Source organism: Myripristis murdjan, chromosome 17 (genome assembly GCF_902150065.1).
Source record: "Myripristis murdjan chromosome 17, fMyrMur1.1, whole genome shotgun sequence".
Taxonomy (NCBI): Eukaryota; Metazoa; Chordata; class Actinopteri; order Holocentriformes; family Holocentridae; genus Myripristis; species Myripristis murdjan.
Window position 1 is genome coordinate 3,752,261 of NC_043996.1, and position 22,610 is coordinate 3,774,870.

The 22,610-nt window shown below is 39.8% G+C and overlaps 1 protein-coding gene across 1 annotated transcript; it reads left to right on the forward strand.

Moving 5' to 3' along the window:
• Nucleotides 1–4,719: 4,719 nt before the first annotated feature.
• On the forward strand, nt 4,720–18,929 carry c17h5orf22 (chromosome 17 C5orf22 homolog). Its single transcript, XM_030075417.1, has 10 exons — nt 4,720–4,907; nt 6,595–6,740; nt 10,800–10,949; nt 12,147–12,280; nt 12,800–13,140; nt 13,395–13,457; nt 15,044–15,165; nt 15,698–15,764; nt 16,938–17,077; nt 18,428–18,929. Exons 1-10 carry the CDS (start codon nt 4,758–4,760, stop codon nt 18,582–18,584), a joined length of 1,470 nt encoding a protein of 489 aa, XP_029931277.1. The 5' UTR covers nt 4,720–4,757; the 3' UTR covers nt 18,585–18,929.
• The last annotated feature ends 3,681 nt before the right edge of the window (nt 18,930–22,610 follow it).

The window sequence follows — 22,610 nt, forward strand, 5'->3', positions numbered from 1 at the left end:
CATCAAGCATGCCGAAACGAATTTTTGAGGTGATTAACAAGAAAGCTTGTTTGCCTTTGCCATCAGGAGGTCATGACAGTGTGGATACCTGACAGAAAATGACACTGAATCCACATTTTTGCCAAGATTTGGGCTTTTAAAGGCTGTGGTCTTAAACTTTTGATCAGCTGATGAACAGCCTATTTCAGTTTAATGGTTGTTTGCAATAAATTGCTTACTCAATTTTTTTTTTGTTTGGTTTTTTTTTTGTTTGGTTTTTTTTTGTTTCACTCCCATTTCTTCTTTTTGCATTTTGATCAGGAGTGTATGTGCAAAAGAAATGCATCTGCCACATATTCACACTTAAAGTTCTTAATATATGTGGAAAATAAGTAATGTAATCCAGTATATGCACAGTATATGTCAGAGACCAAATATTTACACCGCATATTTGCACACATATCCTGAAATATATGTCCAAATATGTGAACTTATATGTGCCATTATTTGATATATATGTTCATATATGGCCATATATCAGATTTGCGTATGGGCACCTTTGTCATTAGGTGTGTTTATTATGATCATATGATCATATGATTTCATTATGACGTGTCAAGAATGAAGGTAGAGCCCAAGACGATTTGTGTCCTCAAATTTTCACAGGAGGTGCTGCCGTAAATGCAAAAAAAGTAATTGTTGTTGTTACCTTGGTTAAAATGATATGCTATGAACATGAGCAGAATAAACTACTTGTCAGTCTCTGCTTTCCTGAAAAATTGACAAAAACAAAAAACTACAGCATAAGCTAACAGAACAAACACTAACTGGTGGTTAGCAAACAACATTTTGGTGCATTACCGCCACCACCTGAAATGGGGTATGGAACAGGAGCCTAAATATACGTTCACTGATTCTAATAACTAAACTAAAGCAAATAAAAGAAAAAAAATAACAATTAAATTAAGGAAATAAATGATATTCTGTCTATCAAGTTCATTGTCCTCAGATGTAAAGGATGGGACTGAGGGTGGAGCCTGGCTACATGCAGAGGCCCGAGCCAAGGACCACATCGAGAGCTCTGGCAGCATAAATGTTTTGGGCAAATTAACCAAGAGTTTGAACTTCATACATGCGTTCCTTGTGTCTTGACTGTTTGGCCCATAACATGCCAAAAAGACCTCCAGTGTTTAACAAGGACAACTAACTCCCACACACAAAACAAAACGAAAAAAGTCTAACGTGTATCCTTTCAAAGTTCAAACCTGTAATGTTCTACCTTAACACGGTGGAAAAATGTATGTCTTGCACTTCGTGTCCATTTTTGCATTTGAAGAGTCATGCTTATTTCATGAGATTTCAGCAGACCACATTAAAAATAGCTTCACTGGTGTGGGGGAAACCCAATGCATGGCTGCAGAAAATCTGTCTTCAGTGTTTCTAACAACATCCACCACCAACAACCTCCAAAAATAGTGGAACGTATTCTTCCTTTCCAAATTTGTCTTACCTTGCCTTGCACTCAAGGCGAGGTAAGAAGGCGTTTGTTACCCTTTATATCCCACATCCGATGCAATCACAGCGGACTATGGATTAGGCTTTGTTGCTCAAAAGTACCTCCAGACACCTCAAGACACAAGACACCTCAGGACACCACCGGTCTGACTTTGATAAAACTTCGAGGGACGATTCATCTTTGTACTCCATGCTGCTTGTAATTATTTTAATTTAATTAACCGATCTGATGGGGCGACATAATTACGTATCAGGATTTCGTACAATTTAGAGGCTCTAATTCCTACACCGTACGTCTGAATGACAAAAGTTACAACACCTAAATCCACCTACCCTTACAACTTACTCTGAAATTTTCATCTCAAATGTAATACCTCAGAGACCACTGGTCGGATTTTGGTGAAAACTTGGGATGTGACTGAATCCTGTTACCATCTGGACGGGATGGTTACATTAGGAAGGAACAATATGTCTCCTCTGATTGTCTTGTTCAAGTGGCAGCAAAATGTGTTTTGTCATGGGTCATGTGATGTTAATCTGGATTGTTTCTGTTCACATGCACAGTTAACAGGAGCTGAATCTGTAGCGGGAATGCAGGGGGACTGGGGCTTCCACCTCTTGAACACAAAACACTAAATGCATCTACATATATACATATAGCATCAAATGTGAGGGAGACTGGACACACTGTAGAGAAGTTCATGTGTAGGCAGTGGTGTCGGGGAAAATATGTCCACTCAGTGATCAAGACAAGACACAAGATCACCAAACAGTAGCAAAAATCAATTACATTTTCAGAGAAGTACTCTGCTTTGTGACACTGAAGATCTTTTTACCACTCCGTTTGATGCAACTTGTCAACTTCAAAAATGTGGTAAACTCTACAAAAGGTAGACAGACTGAGTGAGGGTGTCTATAAATAAGTAAGAGAGATGGTTAGAGAAAATAGAAAATGACTGTACCCACCCACCAAGCCCCTTTGTAAATTTGATTGTATGGTATCACCCTCTGAAGTGAGTTACATCTGCCCACTGGAGGACACACCGGGGAATTCAGTGGTCAACACTGCCCTCTAATGGTGACACACACAACTAGACTGAAAGGAGGCCAGAAAATAGGTTTTGCTGCAAACACTGGAAGATCAGATGTTGCTTGCACACATTTATTCTAACCACACACATTATCATCATGAATTACCACTTGTGAATGGCAAAAAAAGTAGCAGAAAAATTAAATTGATGGGTGGGTGGGCTGGGAAAACAACCTACATTAGAGCAGCCGAAAGTTGAAAAAAAAAAAAAAAAAAAAAAAAAAAAAAAAAAAAAAAACACGACTTGCAGAGTTCTAACACACTGCTTTAATTTTATTGTAACAATCCTGGTCTCAGGAAGGCTCGTCATGGCTGAGATTGCTGTTTGGTTGGTCTTGAAGTGAAGGTTTTAATTTTGTGCAGTATTTGCTCAGCAAATTAGCAACTCAAAAGTGAATGAAACGTGATACTCTTTGGTGTGGGTGCAAAGAAAAAAATTAACATCGAGGGTGTGTTGGGTTATATAGTTTCCTGGACATGATTTGAGTCCACATGGTGGTTAAATCTCCTCATCAGCTGCTCTGTGCTCCTCTGGGCTGCTAATCCACAACACTGGATTTGTGTCTCTCCATTCACTTCCATAACAAAACAGCTCCCAGAGTAAAATTTTTTAGCAAATGAATGAATGCAGGCAAATATGTTGTAACGCAGATTTTTTTTTCTTCATGTAGTCATGTAGTCACAGCTGTTTGTGAAAGTACTGTCGGGTCATTTCCTGGTGCAAGGTTACTATGTGACTGTATTAGTCCAGGGGTTTCAAACTTTTTCATTTCCTGGACCCCCCAGGTTGGCTCTCATTCAACCCCAGACCCCTGGACCCTGCTGGAGGTCATTTTGCCCTCAGGACTCTGATATAAAAAGATAATCACCCCTATATACTTTTGTGTCGTAATGATGTTTAGTGAATTAACCCTTTGACACCTGAGCATATTCACTTGACTTCTTTCAAAAACTTGCAAAAATAAAAATAAATAAAAATGACAAGAACACTATATTTATGCTGATTAAAGTTGTATATTCAAAGGTCAGATCAGTGATGCTGGGTCAGATTTGTTGTGTTTAAATGCTTGTGTAAGGCATCTGAAAGCAGCCTTCCTCATATTGCTGAGGTGTTGCTGTTATGGGTGCTAACAAATACATAGGCCTATTAGCATTGTCTGCGTTATTGGCATTTGTTTAGGTGCTGAAAGTGTTATTGAGGAATCTGTTTTGCCATGCTATGAAAAAAATGAAGCACAGAGCAAATAATGAGGATATTTCTCCATCATGTAACTTCATTCAACACACATTTAACATTTAACCACACAACCCAACACTCCACCAAAGTGTTGCCAGGACTTATTTATCCTGCTGTTCACCTACACATGTATACACACATACAATCACTAGCTTTTATTATATTGCTTTTATTCTTTTGCCTTTTTGACAATGACTGCTTTACCTTCATAAATATGGATGTAGACTCTGTGTCATCTCTTCAGGGTTGAAGACCTTACCTCAGTTCCTGGCAAAAATCATTTGTCACATTACCATTGAGCCGCTTCTTCCTGGCGAAGGAAAATATTCTTGAAGATGCTACCTGCCAAAACTACTTGCCAGTCCAAATAATCAAATAAATAATAATATTAATAAAGCAATATGCAGGTATATTCATCTCTCTATATTTATCGATGTCTGAATTACTTTTTATTTGGAAATACTGACAAGCACAAAGTGAATAAAGTGATGGTATGGTCATTTTATATTTCCTTTTTTTTTTTTTTTTTTTAACAAAATACAGCAAAACCTCCCACCTACCCAAGCACATACACCTACAGGAGCATAGAGAGAGAGAAAAAAAAAAAAAAAAAAAAAAAAACATCAACATTAAAGCCAACTAGTAGTGCGCATTCTGAGAGGGTCGTTTTGTTAGAATTGATGAATATATCATTCTTTGTAAATGCAAAAATTCCCCTGTCAGTCGATGTGAACATTTAATGAAGTCGGGTGGACCGGAATTCACCAAACCTGGGGGTCCCAGGTTGAACTTCCCAACATAGAGCACAAATTTCCGTTTTTTCCATAAGCTTTAATGGCAGCATAAATGCAGCGCCTCCCACTCCCTTACGTCACTTAAAAGGGACCAATCACAAGCGTCACCCTTTAACCTTTCCCCTGTGCCAGGAAGCGGCACATGTTGTGCTTGTTGAGGCAGTCGGGGGATGGAGGGGGAGTGTTGTCGGCGGCCTGTGGAAGTGACCGTGTCACCGGGAATATGAGCGGCGTGCCGGTGAAGAGGCTGTACCCGGAGCTGCCGGTCTGGATTGTTGAGGATCACCACGATGTGAGCCTGGCTGTTAGCTAACAAGCGTCCCACTAACTAACCGTGCCTGTAAATATATCCTGTGCTGTTATTGTGAGGTCTCTTAAGAGGGCCACTTTGTTCTCACTGGCAATGTTAGAGTCTCATCTAATGTACGGCTACTTTGTTTTCGCCCCTTGCTACTTTTACCTAGTCCAGATAAGAGTCAGAAAGTAGCAGTGCGCAGCATTTCACTGATAGATTTTTTTGTATGAACTCTGGTGGGGCATTTTCTCCACACGCGAGACCTCTAGTAGTGTGTTATTATTAACTGTGTGTGACCTATACACTGCAAAAACTCAAAATCTTACCAAGAATATTTGTCTTATTTCTAGTCAAAATATCTCATTACACTTAAAATAAGACATGATCAGCTCAGAAGGAACTTGTTTTTAGACATTTTGTTTCATTGGCAAAATTTGCCAATGGAAGAAGTGAAAATTCACTTGAAACAAGTGAAAATTGTTTAAAAACAAATTAATTCTTAGGTGATCATGTCTTATTTTAAGTGTAATGAGATATTATGACTAGAAATGAGACATTTTGACTTGAAATAAGACAAATATTCTTGGTAAGATTTTGAGTTTTTGCAATGTAGTGTTCAAATAATCTCCTGTAAAGAATATTAAAATTTAAAATGCCCCATCAAGTTCTGGCAAACCATCGCTTTGAACTGTTTACTGTTATGTAAAGAGAGGACTGGGGCATTTTAACCTGTTTTTCCAGCAGCTAGTGCACTGTTCGTGCTGCACCAATATGTATGACCTTATACCATGATTTTAGTGCCCTTTCTTAGTAATTTTACACCATTAAAATATGTAAATAAATTATTTAAATTAACTTAGGACTTCTCTTATAGTGGCAGATCAAGGTTACATCTAACACAACATCAATATATACATATATTAGGTAACAATAATCAAATGTCCCTCTACCCCACAAGACGACATACATTCATGTCAGTTGATCCTTATAAATACATTTAACAGGAATAAATGCAGACTATAGGCTTTAAAATAAGAGCTTGAAAATGATATATTGGTATCGGCCTGAAATGAAAACTTCTGCTGATATCACAGGCTAATAAAATGACACTGTAATTATGCCCAAATGCTCTCTGTTCCAGTGAATGTGTACATTTTTGAAAAACATTTAATTTTATGTCTGCACCTGCCAGTGGACCATTATGATAAGAGCAGGCATAATAATTTGTTAGTTCCACTACAGGAGAGACATGATGGTCTCTGCAATTAGGTGGAAAAAAAAAATGTGTATATATGAGCATCAGCACTGGCAATCGGCATATAGGATATTGGCCAAAAATTCAATATCCTGCTTCCGTCACACTGGCAAATGGCCCTGACAATATATGTACATATTGATACACATAGAGCTGGGCACAAAACCTGGGTGGATACGTGGTTAAAAAAAAAAAAAAAAAAAAAAAAAAAAAAAAAAAAGGACTATTTACATAGAAAAAAAATTAGTAACATCAGAAAAGAATATCAGACTATTCAAAATGGGTGAACTATCCCTTTAAGCATCAGCATGCACCAAAGTGATCAAATAAGCTCTACCAGAAATGTAGGTATTGGCTGCCTTGTGACGGTATAATCATGAATCAGAGAGCTAACTGCAGGTGGTGTGTGCCTGTGTGTGTCTCTGCCAGGTGGTTTGTCATATCTACCGTGCCATCGCATCAAAACACCTCCCACTGCACGACATCAAGATGGTTCACCTGGACTCCCATCCTGATCTGCTCATCCCTGTCAACATGTCTGCTGACACGGTGTTTGATAAGGACGCGCTGCTCAGGTACGCTTTGCCTGAGACGCAGCGTTTCACAGAGCCTTTTTATCATCCCGGCTCCAAAGGCTGGGATCCCATCAGCAGTCTGAGGTTGATTGTGGGTAGAAAGCCGATGTAATTGGTCCCGGCTGTGGACCACGGGAACAGATGATTGCTCCCGTAAAAACGGGGAAGGATGAGACGCAGGAGTGGTTTTCTTTTCAGCAAGGCTTTACTCTGCTTATCAAGTAAATGCATTATTTTGATACTGTCTCCGCAAAGAAAAATGTTCCCCTACAGGACTTCAGAACAACAAAACAAAACTGAAATACATCTTCTTCTCCTCATTTCCACTTTCCATTCATTCATCCATTCATGTAATCTAGTCTGATCGAGCTACTATACTGCAGTATAAGGGAGGCAGAACAAACATCTCATGCAGTTTAAATCCTAAATTCCCTTTTGTAACACAGCAGGCTTTAGGAACAGTCAGGAACACAGGCAGCCGCCAGCACGTGGAGCCAATAAATCGATTTAATAGTGAAGGTGCTCACACATGATGAGCAGTCTGAGCTGTGCAGAGTCTCTGTCGCTCCACTGCCAGTTTGCTCGGCTTTCAGCAGTCCAGGAAAATAAACCTGGTAGCTCCATCTGACTGCCGACAGGCTCCATGCAGTGTGTTTCTGACCCAAGGTTGTTATAGTGTTTAAATTAGCAGAATCTAACGCAAGACATTCAGTTCTGGTTGTTGGTATCTTGCATCTGACTGGCTGCGCTCACGGATCATGTGCAGGCAGCTTAAGGAGCGAGGCCACGTAAGGCTTTAAATAAATGATTTTAAAATCTTAAAAATCAATTCTATACCCGACAGGTAGCCGGTGCGGAGGTGCAGCGATGGGAGTGATGTGGTCTTGTCTCTTCAAGTTTGTTCAAAGTCTGGCCGCTGCATTTTGCATGAGCTGGAAGCAGGAGATGACCTTCAGGCTGAGCCCTGAACACAGGGAACATTAGTCCTGTTTGTTCTTGTTTGGAATCGGCCCCTTTCTCACTCTCCAGCAAGGAAACACTAGTGTGTGTGTGTGTGTGTGGACGTGTGCTCGCCGTTTCTCTTAACAACCACGCTAACTGTCAGAGAACTTGAAGGATTCCGGAGGGCTTTTTAGGTGCACCGTGCAAGCGCCGTCTTATTAATGCTTAATCATGGATTCAGATGAAAGATTTAGATGTGTGGTATGTTTTGTTAATTAACAAGCACGTTCTTTCGCGGCGCCTCTGAAGGGATGCTCCGGCATCCTGAGACGCTCTGCCTCACAGGGTTCTGCAGTGTTCTCTCAGCTGCTGATTTATTGTAGACTGCACCATGCAAGTACTGTAGACCAGGCGTTTTCAAACTTTTTTCATTTCTGGACCCCAAAGTTGACTTTCGACCCCCACTTGGGACGATTTTGTCCTTTACATAAAGAGATGTTCTGGTTTGTGTGCTCAGTGTGTCCACAGGATCAGATCTAATAGGAAGGTAGTGGATTAATCACATAATTAAAATGCATTAAATGACTTAGTTTCACTGTTGTATAGTGTATTTTGGAAACAATCGATGCTCTTCAACAGGGTGTATAGGATGGGTTCCCCAGTGTAATCAGATGTTTTTCTGCCTGTTGTCTTCAACTAAAACTGGAAGGTTCCTGGTTTGATCCCCTGCTCCTCCAGAGAGCGTGTCAGAGTGTTTCTGAGCAACACACTGAACCCCACACCGCTCCTGATGGGCAGCTTGGCTCCTTGCATCATGGACTCTGCCATCAGTGTGTGAATGCCTCATTGGAAAGCACTTAGAGTGGCCGGCAGACTCGAAATGCAGTCCATCCGTTTACCCTGATGCCACAAGTGGAAAAACAAGATTGCTGTCCATCCCTAAATTAAGTTTTCCAGCAACACCGAGAAAACCATTTGTAACCGGAACACTACAGCATGCACTTGCATGTGTGAGGTAACGTGGGGTTAAGGGGCAAAAGTGGATCAGGTTCAACATTGCTGGTAATGAGCATGTTTTGTGAGAATACGTTAAGTCCTCAGATTAGTCTGATGTGGCAACACATTAACTTTGGCAGCCCTAATTTAAACACAGGAAAACTGATGTGGCTCCTGCATCACAAATCTAACCTTTAAGTATATCATTTATTAGAGTAGAATACCAATAGAACCAACAGAATAGAGTTTTTGTAGAATTTTTTTTTTAAAGTTTTGCTCATTTATCTTTTTTATAGCAGTAACAGTAGTTTTTGTTTTTATGTTTTTTTCAATTTTCTAATAGCCTTTTCCCCATGTTTATGAAGAAAAATTGTGCAGCTTCACAGAGTTAAGTTGTCCTGATGTCATACTTGAATGCTGACATCTTGTGATTAGATTAACAAAGAAAACAATACTAACATGACATAACCCCTTTCTTCATTGTAACAGTTTCTAATGAATGAAATTACCGTGAAATTTAACTATTCCTCATTTGGCTGAGGACCCCCTGGAAACCCTTCAGGGACACCTGGGGGTCCCGGGACCCCACTTTGAAAAGCACTGCTGCAGTCTACTGTCATGGGCAGCAGGCTCCCTCTTGTGATCAAATTGTGATCAATCACGTATATGTCTTGAGTTCAGCAACTAGTTTGCCAGTTCATGCTGCTTTGACTGAAGCACAGATACTAGTTTTTCCCTGTTCATTGGTGACCTCAGGTAACAGAAGCATTTACGTTAATATTGCATAATTGAATTTATAGTCGGTGAGAAGCTAGATTTAAATGACCACACGGGTGATTTTGAATGTTTGGCTTGTTTTAAAATTGAGACGTTTCCAGAGAAGAGATGTTTCACTCTGCCCAATTTTAAGTCATCAAAACACAACGGTGCTGCTGCTTTGAGGAAAAGGAAAAAAAAAACTGCAACTTTATGTGATGGAACACTGGTGTGAAGAAAGTTTGAAGTTCATTGTCATGTCATAGTGGAATGAATGGAAACGAATAGCTGGACACAAGGGAGGAAAAATGATATCACGGTTCCAAAAATACAACTATTTGCTTTGGGAGAAGATCAGCAGAAACGTGAAGTAGAAAAATGAGTAGATATTACGCTAAAGATGCAGAATCTGTGGTGCGGTCTCTAACCATTCGACATGTTTTTTTTTGTTTGTTTTTTTTTAGCTTAAATGTCTGTTGGTGGACTACGGCTGGCATATATATAGATAGGTAACAAATAAAAGGAAAGCTCTAGGCTCTAGCTCCAGTGATCCATGGCATGTTGAAAACAGGTTTCTGAGCGCTGTAACTGCTGACAGGTAGATGTCATGGGCCGAGGGCACTCAGGTGCAACACAGCCTTTTGAACTGATCTGTGGTTTCTATGCAAATGAGTTGTCTCCTCTAGGATTACACTTCTGCTATGCACAGAGAATGAAATGTCACTAAATGATTTCGTACTATTATATTCATGTAAACCATGTGCTACATCAACTAAGTCAACAAGATTCCATGACTGTCACTGCAAAACCAAAATCATCAAAGTACCGCTTGTTATCAAAGCCACCAGAAGAGCTTTCATAGATCTTAACAGACATTCTAAAAGGGTCTTCAACATTACTGGATGGATGTGAAGATAAAAAAAGGTGTTTTGCTGACAGGGGCAGAAAATGCCATTCTGGGTGGATTTTATAGTAACCTATTGGTGTGACATTTGCTTGAAGTTCAGTGATGGAAATGGACATGGAAAAATAAAAACGATTTACATTTTTTTTTTTTTTACTGCTATCAAACCATTATGTGAGCGCTGAAGCCAGGTGTATGGTGGCATTGTATAGGTCGGCCACCCTTATTTGCATACAAACCATGCCATAAAGCATACAAAAGATGATTTAAAACTGTTGTTCTTTGGTCCTCTGGTGAATTCCTTTGTCATGGAGCAGGACCACACAACACCTCAGAGTCTTAAAGAGCCTCCAAAACCCTGCTTTCAACATGTATTCCTCAATCACCTAGAGTTTTAGTCTAATTTGTCACCTGTTTGCGTATAATATTACCAGCTAATACATCATTTCCTCCATTTTCAGTGCGTTAAGTATAGAAAACTGGATAATGCCCATGGTGTATGCTGGCCATGTGTCTGGGGTGGCCTGGCTGCATCCATACTGGGCTCAGCAGATCAAAGAAGGGGAGCACAGCATGACTGTGGGGAGAGACTCATCGACCACCACCATCAGGTACCACACAAATACACACTAGGGGAGAGTGGGGTAATTTGTGCCAAGGGGCAAGTAGTGCAACCCCTGTTATCTAGAAAACTATAGAAGAAGTTGGTCATGTGACCACATATTTTTGAAGAGGCATCCATTTCACTCATCCTGCAAAGAAGGGAGACACATGGCTTGAGAGGTAAGCACATTTAAGTTCAAAAAACATTTTTTTGCCCTCCAAAGTAAAATTTCTATGATCAAGGTTTTTTGATTGCTGTGCTTGAACAATTATAGAAAACTTTGAAAACAGTTCACACAGGTTTTAGTACTTTAGTAAGCTACACCATGAGTCTATACAGTTAGCATGATGTTAGCTCAAAACAGCTGGGGGATGCATTTTTTTCAAAATGGTGAGCTTGGGGTAATTTGTGCCAAAGGGCCTTGGGGTAAGTTGTGCCAGTGGCACAACTTGTGATTATATACTATATATTACTTTATTGTATTTTATTGTTATTGTACATTGTCTTCTTACCTTTGATCACTAAAACTAGTCAGATTCAGATGAAGATGATTTGCAGGGGCTCATTTTGGACTTTTTATTTTGTTCTGGGTATGTGTTCATGTGGCGCTAGGCCTTGTTATAGAAAAGTGGCCTGTGATCTTGTTAAAATAAGAAATAAATGTTAAATAAATAATTTTGTATTGAATTTGTTTTGCTTTTATATAGCATTATCATTTGTGAGATTAAAACTGATCTGTTTTACTTCAATTATCAATGGCACAATTTACCCCAGTATATTCTCTCTAATGGCACAATTTACCCCGCACTGGGGGCAAGTTGTGCCACAAAACCACTTTTTTTCCGAAAGCTATATTTCTCAAACAGTTTATAAGATCCAAAGTGATTGTTCCCAGGGATGCACAACATCCTAAACTATATGTGCATATTTTAGTTGGAGGCATTACTGTAATCCCCTCACTTTAAAGGCACTTTAAGTAAAAATTGGCACTATTTACCCCACTCTCCCCTACACACTAATAGCAGAGTCACACTCTTTTTGTGAAATCATAGGATAGAAAAAAATAAGGCAGTCTGCTTCACGCTTTATATCACTGCATTTGTGGCTGGTCTGTCTCACTCCAACTGCATCGCTTATCTGGCTCCCTCCACCTTCCCTCCCCTCCATCTGTCTGTCTGCCTCCCTCCCCGTCATCCATCCTCAGGGTGACCAGTACAGACGACTACTTCCTCAGTGATGGCCTGTACGTTCCTGAGGAGCAGCTGGAGAACTCGAAACCTCTTAGACTGAGTGTGGTCAAAGTCAATCCAGTGAAGCCAAGCCACAGAGTGCGTACAGGTACGTGGGCAGCACTTGTCATTCATCATTTAATGGTCTAGGTAAAATATTCCATCCCATTTGCAAGTTCCAGTCATACCTTGGCACACTGCCACCTATTGCTATGGCAGTCACAAAATGAAAAGTATTAGTCTGTGTATAGAAATCAATCTATACTGATCTCTTCGCACTTAAAGGGATAGTTTACCCGCTTAAAAAAAATGATATGTCACCCCCCCTAGCTGCTCTGTAGGATAGTAGTGGTGCTATCTTCCTCTCATTGTTACTGAATGCTGGATACTGGCTGGATGCTCCGAATAAAGTACTATGTAGTTTAGTTACTGTCTTAATTATATTTTAGTTACTCACCAAAATCATGACGGTCCCGGAGTTATGAATAGGGCTGGGCCAATCATTTAATAATCGGGTGATCAATGATCATATTCTGTCATTGACCACAAAAGTGTTCATCATGATCACAAATATTTAGGGATCAATACATTTTCATCTCATGTTACCTCATGCTCTACTACATTTCAGAGGAAGACACAGAGGAGGACAGAAGACAGTGTGGAGGCAAGAAGCCCAGGACAGAGTGTCAAGGAACTGAGAAAGTCCAGTCAGATAGTAGTGACACACTGCAACCAGCAGAGGGCAGCAAGGGTGACAAGACAGCTAAGGAAGAACATGCCAGCAAAGGAGCAGGCTGGGAGGATGATGATGATGATGATGATGATGATGATGAAGATGATGAGGAAGGATCAGCTAATTATGCTGTAAAGAGGATAGTCTCGGTTCTCAGTGAGACAGAGCCGTACGTCTTGGACATCGATTTGGATTTCTTTTCCTGCAAGAACCCCTTCAAGGAGTTGTACACACAGGTATCTTTCTCTGATGAAATTATTATTATTATTATTTTATTATTCTGTGTATCAGAAATTAAATACTTTATTGAACAGTTTTATGGAATATAAGGGTAATGTGTGTCCTAAGTACTATTAATACCATTAAGTGAAGGAACTTGAACAACTGGGCCCACAATAATAGTGTGAACTCACAGGCAGTATATCATCAGTTTGCTGTAGGATTTAAGTTTGAACTGACTTTGGCTCCATGTTGTCACATTGTGCTCAAGGAAGAATACGCCATCCTCCAGGAGCTCTACAGCTTCAGAAGACCCAGCCCAAACGCTGATGAGGTGAGAGAGCCTGACACCTGATGATGATCATGTCATAAACCGAAACTGATTCCAGATCTGCTGCAATAGCAAAATACATGCATAACCAAAAGTATGTAAAGGCAACTCAAGATGAGTTTAGGAAAGGGTCATTTAAAGGAGGCTGTTTATTCACTAGTTGGAACAAATAAATAAATTATCTACATCTATCTAAATATGTAAAGTCGGGTGGTTATTGGTAGTTACAAGGTGGTCAGGTGGCCTAATAAGGTACCTGAAACAGTTTTGGTGGGTGCTTTCCTTCTTTCTTATGTGTTTTTTTTTCTTTCTTTCTTTCTTTCTGTGTGCCAAATTTTCCCATGAAGGAATATCCATAAAACTCTGTAGATTTGCTCCATCCAGTCCAATTGAATATTGACTGTAATATTCGGTCTCTTCCTGAAGGTGGTGCTATAGTAACCACTTAAAATGTAAATCCTTATTAATCAAAATCAGCCGTGCTTCACCAAGTTCACTGCTGTTTTTTCTTTTTTGTGTTTTCCCCCCCATAAACTGTAAAATTGTGAATATGAGATGACATTTTTTATCTGTCAGTCTGTCTTTCTCAGTCAGATTTGTTTCCAGATCTCTACTAGCTTATAATTAGACTACATTTTGGTGGTTAATGCACTTCTTAATGTAATGCAATGTTTTGACTGCTTGTTTTTGATTGATCTAAAAAATGCTGTAAATCAGTCTACCTTTATTTATGCTGTATTAATTAATTTAATTATTTTTGTGAAATAAAATTATTTTCTATTTATGAAAAAACAAGATTTAGTCCTCAAAACGTTCTGCTTTAAAAACTGTTGTTGAAAAAGGGGGGTGAGCTTAAGTTGAACTCCTCACTAAACCAGTTTCATGAGAATGAGAAAAGTTAGATATGTTCTGTAAAATGCCTTTTCTGTATTGCACTGCACACAGACATATTTGCTTGGTTTTAACATTTGAAATCTCATGAACTAGAGGTCAGTGACACAAAATTTAGCAAGTAAATTTAAGTTATTAACTTAACAAGTTTTTAAAAATTTTCACAAAAAGTTCAGCTGACTATAAAATAATGACATTGTAACTATTCCACTTTAAATACTAGCAGGTGGTCAAAAGCATAATTTTAAAGCTTTCTATCAAGCTAGATATTAATATGTTAAGATTGTTAAGGGCATACAACTAGTTGAACTTCTTTTGATTGATGATAGCAGTTCAATTTTAAAACACACAGTGATTTGTGCGATAATCAGGTAATTCGTCAGCTATATTTCCGTTTCTCTCATAACTGAGAAAACACAACCATTTTATGACAGTATCATACATTATGTAGAAATAAATTATATGATGTCCCAGAGAAGTGTTCCATCTAGAAATTCAGAATATCCTAGGGGTTGTAGATGTGTGACCTATGTATGACCAACTAGGCAAGGTGAAGAACATTAACACTGAACAGTGGTTTTGTGTGTGTGTGTGTGTGTGTGTGTGTGTGTGTGTGTGTGTGTGTGTGTGTGTGTGTGTGTGTGTGTGTGTGTGTGTGTGTGTGTGCCTTGCCTGTGTGTATGTGTGTGTTTGTACAGGAGGAACTTACTGAGTGTGTGGACCGTCGTGTACGTCAGTTAGAGGACCTTGAGGCGGTGTTTGCTGATCTTTTGGAAGACGATGGAGAAGACAACATTATACGCTGCGCCAACAACCCCGGGTATTTTTAATGTGGCCTGGCACTGGACTAGTGAGGACCAGTGACCAGCTGCTATTGATGGTCTTGACTATAGATGCCATATTAAGGTTAGGGTTAGTAGTTGTGGATTGAATACTGTCTGTCATGATAAATAAATATGTGTTGACTTTTATGCTTTAAGGACCACACCAGTGATTCTGCATGTTTAGTTTAATATCTACAAAATTTATAAACTTTATGAACATGTTTCTGCTAATGTCCCAAAGCAAGCAGTGGTATTTTAGAACAGTTATCAGCTTTCCCTTCCTTTTATCCAGCCGTTGGTTTCCATTCATTCCACAATAAATAAATGGGCCAAACATTCAAAATCACTAGCATGGTCCTTTAAATCCACATTTGGTTGGTTTAAGACAAGTCATATTTCTTATTTAATTAGTCAGGTTATGAGTAGTGTAAATTTTGGGCTTTAGATTAGATAAAAGACATATTCTTCCTGGCTTTGACTTGTTTTTGAAGCTGATATTTTTCATCCTTTTTATTTTTGTGGTTGCAGGATGGCAGCCCTGGTCCAACTGGTTTCCAGTTTGAAATCCAGAAACCAGTCCCCTGACTATGAAATGGTAATAACATTACTAATATAATGTATATTAATACTACTGCTACTACTAGTACTAGTAGTACTACTAGTAGTAGTTGTAGTAATAGTAGTAGTAGTAGTAATACTACTACTACTACTACTAATAATAATAATAATAATAATAACCGTAATAATGAGTTCTCTGCATATTTTTACAAGGCATAGGAAACACCAGTTTTTGACTTGTCCGTACTGCGGTATTTCCTTCTCTTTCTGCCTTTAATTTTTTATTTGAAAATTATGAAACCTATGTGTGCGCCACTGTGTTCTGTAAATTATAACTGCCCTCAGCTTTGTTTGAATTTTTAAAAAAAGAATACTATCAAACTGATGTCAAGGAACATTCTGTTCCTTGACATCAGTTTGATAGTATTCCTGCCAACTTAATCAGCCAGTTTTCAGAGAAACAGACAAGTGTCATCAGCATATAGTGAAGGTAAATCTATGTATTAATACTTAAGCAAGTTGCAGGTTTAGCAGGCTGTCTTTTGGTCAGCAGAGCCAGAGCTTGCCGCTGCTTCTTCAACTCTTTATCAAAGACAAATAAGTGCTCTTGTGTTTGAAACAGCAAAAGCAAAGCATCAGAGGTGTGGCATACTGCATTATAAAAGCAGACAGACATCAATTTGTCATTTTCAAATTAATTGTGACATCTTAATTTAAATGAGTCTGACAAAGATGCAGGTGTGCAGAAGTTTGTATTTAGTAATGATATAAAACTAAGTTTATAATCAATTAATTTTCTGTTAAACCACTTATTGGTTCATTGTTTTACCTCTATATTTAATGCTAGTGTTTCTCAAAATTCAGACATTTCACAAAAACCCAGGTGATTCCTGCCCCTCCCTGACAATTTTTGGCTTACTAAAAAGGATAAGCTTGAAGGAAGTGATCCCCCCTCCCCAGAATTAATGGAATATATTAATATTAGAGCCTGCACATGCCACATTTTTAAGGTAATGATTCACATAACTGAAATAAATCTCTCATACTGTGCCACTCTCTTTCTTACTGTTTTGCTGACATTTTTTCCCTCCCTGCATGTCTGTCTCTTCTAATATTCCCTAATCCTTTCCTCCCTCCTTAATTCTCCAATTCTCTCCAACCCTTTAATTCTCACTCTCCTCCTACAACCTTCCTTCTTTCACTTTCTCAGGTCCATCAGGCTGGGTTAACCTGTGACTACTCTGAGCTTCCTCACCACATCAGCACTGATGAGGAGATTGACAGACTACTCTCAGCTGTGCAACTCATTCTAAAGGCTCTGCCTAAACCTACACTGGTTACTATGTCCAGGTAAATGATGCAAACAGACAAATGTTTGGCTTGCTATATTTATGAGGACCTGCCACTGACTTCTATTTTCCTAACCCCTAAACATAAAGGGTGAAGACACTGGAAAAAACAACAGTCATACATCTAACATAGTTGTTCCTTAGGCGGATGTAGGATTGTCAGTGATTCCTTACTCCGGTCTTTGTGGTTACCTGGAACTGGGTGTCAGGAATTGCTCCATCAAGATTCTGACAATTCTTTCCAATCTATGGCAGTGAATTTTAAAATTACTATTAGCAGATTTCTGTCTGTCAGCTCCGTGCTTTTCCCTTCTCAGGGATGAGGCTGTTTTGGTTCGGACTGCATGAAATACTAAGGTTAGGATATTAGCTGGCAAACTCTAAAACCTAATCGATTTTCAACCACATTTTATTATAATCCACACTAAAGCCATTCCATCAAACCTTTGAAACCTTAGCAAATTCACTTGCTTTATCTCAAAAACATGAGTGAGATCCAATCACAAGAGGGCAGGCGAGACGCATGTGGAGACGCATTTTAATGCCAGGTGTGAAGGGACGGAGTGACAGCTGTCCACTTGTGATCGGATCACCAAAGACGCATCTTAATGCCAGGTGGAGACAGGGATATGGTGATAAAATCCTGCTGTCCTCAAACACCCACAAAAATAAAACCAAAAAATAAGTCGTATCGTATCGTATCGTATCGTATCGTATCGTATCGTATCGTAAGTTGGTTTCGGGGGACCTGGTTATGGTTATGCATGACCCAGTTCTGGTTAAAATTAGAGTAGGGCAGTTCAATGATAAATAATTCTAAAACCCAATTAATACAGTATAAAATTCTCCATAGAACCCATATCACCACCAAAAAACTTCACCACATTGGTTTAAGTAATACATGCTCACTCTGTCCAGACACAGTAGATAACTGTCATACTCCAAAGCTGGCAAGATAGAACCAAAATATCAATAAATCCAATTAGCATCAACCAGCCAATTAGCACACTTTTCAAACTTTGGGAAACAGTGAAATATGTAATAAAAATAAGAAAAAACATTGAATGGGCGCCCTGGTGCCTCACCGGTAACGCACGCACACCATGTACTAGGGCTTAGTCCAGATCGCAGCGACCAGGGTTCGAATCCAACCTCAGGTCCTTTGCTGCACGTCATCCCCTCTCTCTCCCCTGCCTTTCCTGTCTATCTCCACTGTGACTGTCAAATAAAGCAGAAATGCCAAAAAAAAAAGAAAAAACATTGAATGAGAAGGTATGTCCCTATGTTCATGAACATACAAATGTGTGTGTGTGTGTGTGTCTGTGTGTGTGTCTGTGTGTGTGTTGACCAGGTCCAGTCTGGATGAGTACTGCCCAGCAGAGCAGGTGGATCTGATCCAAAACAAAGTACTGGCTGTACTGGAGAGCCTATTTGGAACGTTGGATTTACACAAGGACTATGAGAACACCAGCACAGAGGCTCAGGACAGCCAAGCACAGGCCTCTTGACACACACTCTGACACACACCTGCACAGGAATCACTGTTGGACTTGATGGAGATATGATTGGAATGAAGCAGACACAAATAAAGACACAAGCGTTAACAAGCGCTCAGAATCATACTTTCACATACACACATGTACATGCATGCATGTATGCACAGACACACACACACACTGTTGCTGTGTGTACTGATGCTGAAAAGCATACACATATTTGCGGGTTTGGTATGGTACTTTAACCCTTGTATGGTGTTCAGGTCAGTGGGACCCGTTTTCATATTTTACCAAAAGAAAAATGATAGGATTAATTATTTTTTCAACCTCAGTCTCATTGGCCTCGGCTCATTTTCTGTGAAGAACATACACTACTCACAAAAAGTTAGGGATATTCGGCTTTCGGGTGAAATTTCAGGATGAACCTAAAATGCATTATAACCTTTGCAGGTGAACTTAATGTGACCTTCTGTAAACTTTTGAATGCACATGTCCAACTGTTCAATGTTTCAGTACTTTTTGCACAAGTTGCTGTTCTCTAACAAGGAGTTTAACGGAATTTTCACATCAGGTGTTTGATGCTCCAGCTCATCGAGGTCGTATCATTAGGGAATGACTGCTGGAGACTGGGGTACCTCAAATGGAGTGGCCTGCACTTTCTCAGACCTGAATCCCATAGAAAACCTATGGGATCAGCTGAGTCGCCGTGTAGAGGCTCGGAGCTCTGTACCCCAGAACCTCAATGTCCTGAGGGCCGCCCTTCAAGAAGAGTGGGATGCCATGCCTCAGCAGACAATAAGTCGACTTGTGAGCAGCATGAGACGTCGTTGTCAAGCTGTAATTGATGCACATGACAAGTTACTGACACTGACATTTTTTGTTGTGGTATATCCACCACTGTTGTTGGCTTTTGTTTCAAGAAATTGTTTGAGATGAGGAAATCACCAGTGTATGCTTCTACTTAAATGCCCTACTTTCATGATATAATATCACTGTAGTGTGAACTTTTTATATTTTCCATAAATTTCACCCAAAAGCCAAATATCCCTAATTTTTTGTGAGTAGTGTATATCAGAACACATTTTTAATGACCACACACTGCACACCCCCCCTACACATTTATATTTCATACAGGATGTTCGGGTCCCGGGCCCAATAAAAGTGTGGAAATTGTAGCTCCTGTGCACCTCCACTCTGTCCTCCTGTGTGGGGTTTGCTGTTTGTGTGTGTGTGTGTGTGTGTGTGTGTGTGTTGTGTGTGTTGTGTTTTGTGTTTCTGCCCCTGCTGTTCCCACATAACGTTGCACCATTATTTCCAAAGTGAAGCATCCACACCTGTCTGCTCTCACATTCCCGCACATTTTACCCTCTGTCTTGGGGGAGTCTTTATTTTCTCATATATAATATAATACTTTATGCCAGCTGCCAGCTGGGGGCGGGACACAATGAATATAGCTTTGCCAGTGTGGTTCCTTATTACACCTTATCAAGATGGCCAAAAGATCTTCTGCTCAGAGGGCCTTGCAAATGATTTTGGAGAGAGAACCTTTTGACGATGATGTAGTGGAAGAGGTTTCAGAATGTGAGGATCACATTTCTGAAAATTCAGAGTCTGACAGTGACTTTGAAGAAGAGTATGAGATTGAGCATCAACCAGTTCCAAAATGAGGCCCAGGACCAGCCGGTCAGCAGCCAGTCCCAGGACCAGCCGGTCAGCAGCCAGCTCCAGGACCAGAACAAGCCTGTCATCAGCTAGCAAGTGAAGAAATATGGATGTAAAAAAATGATGAAATTCAATGGTTTTCTTGCCTAAGCCAGCCTGCATGGCTGCCAGTGTGATGAAGATGCAACCAGGGCCAACGTGGATGGCACTTACTCATGTGGAGGACATCAGGTCTTCCTTTGAGTGTTTCATCCCAGATTCCATCCAGAAAACTATTCTGGACACAATATACATGCGTCAAGTGCAAGAAATACATATGCAACACACACACAGTAAAACTCTGCCCCTCATGTGTTGTATAGGCTGGTGTGAAGAGGCAGTGTGTTCAGTGGGGCTGATGTGCTGTCTAGACTGACATGGTTACTGCATGTGTTCAGCTTGTGTTGAGTGTTGTGTTGAATGTGTTCAATTTCTAATGAAGTTCAAAGTTATAAAAAACCCAACGTGAAAAACCTTGCTTCATCTGTAAATTTGTTCATGATAAACATCTTTTTTCCACTTATATCTTGATTTTTATAGATTCTTTTTTTTAGTACATTTTAGTTAAAAAAAAAAAACGAGCACTTTTATTCATAAATGTGATCTAACAAAGGTAAAGGACAAATATTAACCATATATGCTGATTATATTGCTTGTAATTGGGATGAAGTAAACATCTGTTGAGATCTTCAACATAAAATTGTTTGGATGTGTTAAATTAAAAACCCCACAATGCAATGGGTTGACCAGACCCTGGCTGAATAAACAACACTGGCTGAGTAACAAACATATGAACACCACAAAAGGGTTAAAGCAACAATGTCAGATGAAAAGGCCCAGTACTTTGAATCCATTACACAAACTACAGGGACTTCTGCTTTGATAAAACATTTGAAAATGAAACATGATTAATTTTACTCTTAATATACAGGTGGTTTCAAGTTGTGGTCCTGAAAAGATGGAGCTCGCACAAATCAGAGAAAATCAGGTTAGTGAGACACTTTTATTGATGTGAGGGGAAATCCGATTGAGGTGTGAGTCTCTCCAAGAGGAGATTTTTTTTCAAGATGAATGCTACAGAAAAAAAAAAAAAAAAAAAAAATTAAGCTTGGCCTGAGAAATGAGGCGTTTCTCAATACCAAGTTTGCCAAGTTCGGACTTGTGAACTTTGAAGTTGGGACTTGGCGAGGTCGACTCGGGAGTACAGACTTGGAGGACAGACAGTCATTCTTTGGAACAGCAGCAACTTGATGACTTCTCATATCTCAACTGTTTTGGCAATATTTAATATAACCAGATATCCTGTAGTGTTTATAATAATAATTAATAATATAGTGTTTGTAATAATAATAAAAAAAAAGGTACAGGTGTAGTGCTTGAGCAGGTGGAAGAACCAGAGGGTCTGGGTTTGGGAAGCTTAGTCTTGGCTCGTCTGTGTCAAACTGCATCGTGGTACAAAAGTGTATTGTGATCGGTTCTTCACAAGCATCCAAGGTGCAGAACAAATGATGAAGAAGGAGATGACTGGTACATGACTGGTACAGTAATGAAGAACCGGGTTGCTGCAGCTGTGCAGAAGTTGCCCTCTGACATAACCATGAAAAAAGCAGGGAGAGGTACCTCAAAAGAAGTTTCCACTGAAGATGGGAAGTTGTGTGTAGTGGAGTGGTATGATAACAAACCTGTACTGATGATGTCTGTTGTTCATGGTGCACAGCCTGAAGACACCTGCCAGCGCTGGCACAAAAAATTTAAAAAGTATGTGTTTGTCTCGCGACCAAGCATCGTCCATGAGTACAACCTCAAGATGGGTGGAGTTGACTTGGTTGACAGAATGATCAGTTACTATCGCGTGAGCGCCCGCACCAAGAAGTGGACAATGCGGATCCTAATGCACTTCACAGATCTGGCTTTGGCCAACAGCTGGCTGCTCTACTGCAAAGACCTCACAACATGTGGTACACCAAAGAGGAGTGTCATGCAGTTCCTTGAGTTCCGTGTGGAACTTGCAGGGACCCTCTTGACCCAGCATCACAGCCAAGAAGATGATGCAGACTTTTCAGAAGTGTCAGAGGAAGAAGACTATTCAAAACAAGGTAAAAAAAAAAAAACATCCCATGACAGCGCCCCATATCTCAGTCCGCAGGAGGGCTAATGCACACCTCCCGAGTGTGTTGTGTGACCTGCAAGGTGTTCTTGTGCTTGCAAGCTGATCGCAACTGTTACACAGCCTTTCACAGATAGGTGTGTACATGTTCCTAAGGAGAAGGGCATTCATGGCATTTCAAATGAGCCATACTGTAGTTGTGACTGACCTAAAGAGGAAAAAATGTTGTT

Bases quoted from the DNA above. Each gene is read 5' to 3' on its own strand.
- c17h5orf22 (XM_030075417.1), top strand. From the start codon at position 4,758: ATGTTGTGCTTGTTGAGGCAGTCGGGGGATGGAGGGGGAGTGTTGTCG. The intron at 6,741-10,799 runs GTACGCTTTGCC...CTCCATTTTCAG, and splicing joins GATAAGGACGCGCTGCTCAG to TGCGTTAAGTATAGAAAACT. The intron at 10,950-12,146 runs GTACCACACAAA...ATCCATCCTCAG, and splicing joins TCATCGACCACCACCATCAG to GGTGACCAGTACAGACGACT.